Here is a 2769-nt window from a genome sequence, read left to right as displayed (position 1 = left end):
ACACTTGCTGCTGCTGCTGCTGCTGCCGGCTATCAAATTTTTCTGTCCACCTCCCCAATATTTTCCAGTATAACACCAAATATCATCTTCATCCGTCCCAGATGCACTAAACATTGCATGCAGGAATTCCCAGAATGAAGATATGGTGATTTTTTTTAGGTGAAATGTTTCGTGAACAGCCAAAATATAGAATTGTACAAGAAAGTGCGGTCAGGGTAGGATGTCGCACTGAAAGCTGCATACGTAGAGGTATAGCAATTCTGGAGTTCCATGGTCGCAGTTTTTTTGGATGTTGATTTAACTTTGACTTCCCCTTTTATTTAGAACTGAAACAATAATAATAATAATAAATTATTATTATTATTTTACCTTTTGGGTAATATTTCTGAAAAATAATTGTGGGGAGAGTGTGTGCTGACAGCAAAGAATTACTAAATGCTTTGCTTATTAATACTGTTTAGTACTGTGATTTTACTGTATAGGTAAATTTACTTTCATGGTTGCTGTTTTAGGAGATCGTGAGGTATGAGTTCAAGTGTGTGCTACCGCTGCAATCGGGCAGGACATTTTGCTCGTGATTGCCCAGAAGGTGGATCCGGTGGTGGAGGATATGAGCGCCGTGGATCCAGCAATCAACAGAAATGCTACAAATGCAACCGGTTTGGCCATTTTGCTCGTGAGTGCAAGGAGGAGCAGGACCGCTGCTACCGGTGCAATGGTGTTGGTCACATTGCCCGTGATTGCCAGCAGAGTCCCAGTGAACCATCTTGCTACAACTGCAATAAAACTGGGCATATTGCACGTGAGTGCCCAGATTCTGCTTCATCTGGCCCCTCTTGTTACAACTGCAGTAAAACTGGGCATATTGCCCGTGACTGTCCTACTGGTGGCAGTAAGGCTTGTTATAAGTGTGGGAAAACAGGTCACATAAGCCGTGACTGTGACCAAGATACAAACTAGAGCTACCTCTAATTTGCATTATTCTGAATTTTCTTTGCACTCAGATTTACAGCAGTTGAATTTTTCAGAGGTAATAATAAACGATTTGTCATATGGTCCAGCCATTGGCTTAGTAGGGTAGAATTTGTCAAGACTGGCCCATTTTTGAATGAAGCATTTTATGTTCTTGTAGTGGAGTAAGTGCCTTGGGGTGCAGTCAGTTTTCTCCATTGCAAGTTAGTTTTGATGTTGTAGAAAATCTACATAAGCAGGCGAACCAAGTTAAAGATTTTAAAGCTAAAAGTTAAAGCCTATTTGGTGCACTGATGTCATTGATGTGAAATAAGTATACTGTCAGTTGTCTGCAGCTAGGAATAGCTGTTAAAAAGTCAGCACTCTTTCATCATAATTTTACTTTTACTCCTCTATTTCTACATTATATAGACAAAAAGGCAGGCAAAATGCTTTGAGTTAGTGGCAGAGGCTAGTTTTGTATTCGGATGTTAACAAACCTGTCTGGTGATGCCTTCTAAGGAGAGTGAGTGGCAAACAATTGGAAAAACAGAAATTATTGTCTATTGCTTTTATTTTCCATGTTACTTGTGTGACAGTCTTAAAGCTTGTCTAAATCATTACTCAGTGAATAGGAAAGAAATAATACAAATTGTTTAAATATTATTCTCTTGGAAGAGAGTTTTGTCTCCATGTGATGTTAATAAAGAGCTTCACAGCAAAATGTATGTTTTAATGTAACAGTTTGTCAACCAACAGGGAGATCTCAGTCCTGATGAGTGTAGCAAAGTCTCATTTATATCCAACAGTGGAGTGCCATAAAACTGAAAATCAAGCAACAGTAGCATCAATCATTAATCAACACACTCTGTATTCATAGTGTGATGTGTGTGAATATCTCCATTAAATTTCCACTGGTTGTATGAATTGTGATCTTTTCCCACATTTTAACCCTCTCCTTACCTAATTTGTTGTAATGTGTGTCATTAACGATGTTTTTAGCTTAGATTCTTTATGTAGATAATTTTTGGCCAAGCTTCTTCCTTAGCTATCAAATGCAGTCATATAAAGTAAGTTTTCAGAGTTAGTATTCATTTTCTTAGTAGTGTCATGGAATATAAGGCATAATCATGCATATTTGCAATACTTCTTTTGTGTAGATAACTGAATTATTCTCCCCAGGGTCCCCTCCTCCCGTCGACGTACTGTGTTCCATTATGTTTCCCTGAGTACTCACTCATTTCTAATTATCATAAATAAATGTAATGATGTTAGCAGCAACCTGTTCATATGAAGACTTACCTGTTATTTTCCATGCTTGCATTGTGAAGTAACAATGTGTATTAGTTCTAATGTGGTGTAAATAGTTGTCAGGTCCACCAGTGAGTAATAACAGGAAAAATTGTTATAGTCCCTGCAGTATTAGGGTCTTGTGGAATCCCTCTAGTCCCCTTAGACAAAGTTCTCATTCTGCAGATATGTAGTTCAGTACTCATATCAGTTTACTGAATAGGATTTACCCATGGCAAAAGAACAGTTACTGAATGTGATGGCTGAATTGTATACTGCTGGCCAAAGCAAATATGACAGTGTCACCAGCAGTCAAGATATGCCCCTTCTGATTAGTGTGTGTGTGTGTGTGTGTGTGTGTGTGTGTGTGTGTGTGTGTGTGTGTGCTTTCTGTAGGAACAAATCCCAAAGGTCAAGGATTTTGTCAGTACATGAAATTACAACAGTCCAAAAAAGGGGACAAGCTATAAGGTTACATAAATGCATTGACTATATAACACAGGACTCGGCTTAATTTTTCAAGGATTC

General features: G+C 38.4%; 1 protein-coding gene across 1 annotated transcript; it reads left to right on the top strand.

Moving 5' to 3' along the window:
- The first annotated feature begins 525 nt into the window (after positions 1-525).
- On the top strand, positions 526-960 carry LOC124774328 (CCHC-type zinc finger nucleic acid binding protein-like). Its single transcript, XM_047249475.1, has one exon. The coding sequence runs from the start codon at positions 526-528 to the stop codon at positions 958-960; it is 435 nt and encodes a 144-aa protein (XP_047105431.1).
- Positions 961-2769: the final 1809 nt, after the last annotated feature.

The sequence above is a fragment of the Schistocerca piceifrons genome, chromosome 1, assembly GCF_021461385.2.
Source record: "Schistocerca piceifrons isolate TAMUIC-IGC-003096 chromosome 1, iqSchPice1.1, whole genome shotgun sequence".
In the NCBI taxonomy this organism is placed as follows: Eukaryota; Metazoa; Arthropoda; class Insecta; order Orthoptera; family Acrididae; genus Schistocerca; species Schistocerca piceifrons.
Note: the sequence above shows the minus strand (reverse complement) of the source record. Positions and strands in the feature narration are given on the sequence as shown.

Bases quoted from the DNA above. Each gene is read 5' to 3' on its own strand.
- LOC124774328 (XM_047249475.1), top strand. From the start codon at position 526: ATGAGTTCAAGTGTGTGCTACCGCTGCAATCGGGCAGGACATTTTGCT.